This window comes from Protomyctophum bolini (genome assembly GCF_963924005.1).
Source record: "Protomyctophum bolini genome assembly, chromosome: 22".
Classification (NCBI taxonomy): domain Eukaryota; kingdom Metazoa; phylum Chordata; class Actinopteri; order Myctophiformes; family Myctophidae; genus Protomyctophum; species Protomyctophum bolini.
In genome coordinates this window covers 7198450-7200786 of record NC_137883.1, presented here as the reverse complement: position 1 = coordinate 7200786, position 2337 = coordinate 7198450, and the positions used below count along the sequence as shown (strand labels likewise).

General features: G+C 46.7%; 1 protein-coding gene across 1 annotated transcript; it reads left to right on the top strand.

Annotated features, from left to right (window-relative positions):
- On the top strand, nucleotides 1-1077 carry LOC308310317 (dynein axonemal assembly factor 10-like; the record flags this gene model as incomplete). The annotated part of the gene is made up of 1 exon (XM_080756617.1): nucleotides 1-1077. The coding sequence occupies one exon, from the start codon at nucleotides 1-3 to the stop codon at nucleotides 1075-1077; it is 1077 nt and encodes a 358-aa protein (XP_080612743.1).
- Between the last annotated feature and the right edge of the window lie 1260 nt (nucleotides 1078-2337).

The window sequence follows — 2337 nt, the reverse complement described above, 5'->3', positions numbered from 1 at the left end:
ATGACAACGCCATTTGAAAAACCTCAGATCATTGGGCATATACGTAAAGGGTTGAACTACACTGTTTTTGACACCAAATGGATCCCCTGCAGTGCAAAGTTTGTCTGCCTCGGGAACTTCACGAGAGGGACTGGTGTGATGCAAATATATGAAGTGCATCAAGGGGACGTTCAGCTTGTGAAGGAAATTGAGAAAGCAAATCCCATAAAGTGTGGGACATTTGGTGCTTCCTCACTCCAACAGAGAAACCTAGCGACTGGGGATTTCGATGGCAACCTCGACATCTGGAACCTGGAAAAGCCGGAAACTCCTGTGTACTCGGCGAAGGCTCATAAAGAGATAGTCATATGTATAGATGGTGTTGGAGGCTTGGGTATTGGGGACGGAGCCCCTGAGATAGTCACGGGAAGCAGAGACGGGACGGTGAAGGTGTGGGACCCCAGGCAGAGAGACACGCCCGTCGCCACCATGGAGCCCATGGAGGGCGAGACCAAGCGAGAGTGCTGGAGCGTCGCCTTCGGCCACGCCTTCAACAGCCAGGAGCGCTGCGTGTGCGCGGGATACGAGAACGGGGACGTCAAGCTGTTCGACCTGAGGAACATGTCCCTGCGGTGGGAGACCAACATAAACAACGGGGTGTGCTGTGTGGAGTTTGACAGGAAAGACATAGACATGAACAAGCTGGTGGCCACCACCCTGGAGGGAAAGCTCCACGTGTTCGACATGAGGACCCAGCACCCCACGAAGGGCTTCGCCTCCGTCTCGGAGAAGGCCCACAAGTCGACCATCTGGCAGGTCAGACATCTGCCTCAGAACAGAGACGTCTTCATGACCACGGGCGGCACGGGCAGCCTGTACCTGTGGAAGTACCTGTACCCCGACAAGAGGACCAAGAAGGACCCACAGGACCTGGACGTGGGCGTGGCCGGCTCCGTCGACCTCCTGCAGAACGTCAGTCTGTCCAAGCAGCCAATCAGCAGCCTGGACTGGAGTCCCGACAAGCAGGGCTTGTGTGTGTGCTCGAGCTTCGATCAGTCCATCAACGTTCTCATCGTGACAAAACTCAACCGTGTGTAAAAAATAAAATAAAAAAATGCTTTGACTCCATTCAGTTGTCTATGTTGTATCTATGACGTATGACTCCAAATTTGGGTGAGGTTTGTCAGAGCCCCATTGATCTCTATATCTATACTATAATTCACAGATTCTGTGTGTGTGCCACACTGTATTTGGCATCATTTGGACAGCGTCCGGTAGGACAACTTCAGTAGCCTTCTGCAAACTGAATAACTTGAGCCTTCTGTCAGTTCTCTGGGGGGGGGGGGGGGGGAGTATAGCCTGCTCTGTCCCTTCCTGCAGACAGCCTCAGTGCAGTTCAGTTTTTTGTTTAAATATACAGTACACCCATGAACTTATAGAAGTTTGCTTGGTCCGTCTATACAGTTAAACTGCCGTATTTTGACTAAAGTGTCATTCAAATGCGGGAACATTGACCTGTTTCTTAAGGGAAGGTGTTGATAATGTGGCGGCCCAAAATAACATACAGCTAAAATGTGCACCGCATCAGCAGAAAAGCCTGCTTGTTTGTTTTTGCGTTGACGCCCAGAGAGACTTAGAGGCTATCATTTGTTTTGGGCGGAAGTTGCAGAATTTTATATCAATTATACCATACCTGCTGTGTTCTTCATATGTGTATCTTCATATGCTGTGTTCAATTACTAAAATTGTTTAAATTTAAATTCAGCTCATCACCCTAATGAAATCAAAGCAATGAAAAGCCTAGTCTATTTCACCAAATAAATTATCGATTGTACTGTAAAAGGAAGTGTGCTCTATTTCCATGTACCTACCTGGTAATTGTAGATTATATTTATAATCCTCCCCAATTACCCATTGCATTTGTGTATTTTGAATTTAACTTTGAACTTTCAATAACTGTTAATTACCAGGTATTTACTGTGTAATTAGACATTTTGACCACATACATTTCCAAAACATTAACAGGTAAAAGTTATCGCGTAAGACAGGTGGAACTGTACTGTGAAAGGAAGCGTGGTTTGTTTCCATGGTTCTTTTTTGAGTAGATTATTATCCAATAATCTGGTGTTTTGTAAAAAATTATATCAGGGAGTGGTAACGACTAACACAAACTGATCAGTGCCATTGGTGGGCATCCTCTCCGCTCCAACACGTGTCCATAAGTCTGCTTCTCCCCCTGGACAGCACACTGTACACACTGTACAGCACTGCATCTGTATATTAGCTGTGAGGAGATAAGAGGAAACAACCACAGAGTTCCCAGGACCCAAAGATGAAATGCATTATTATTACTCCACC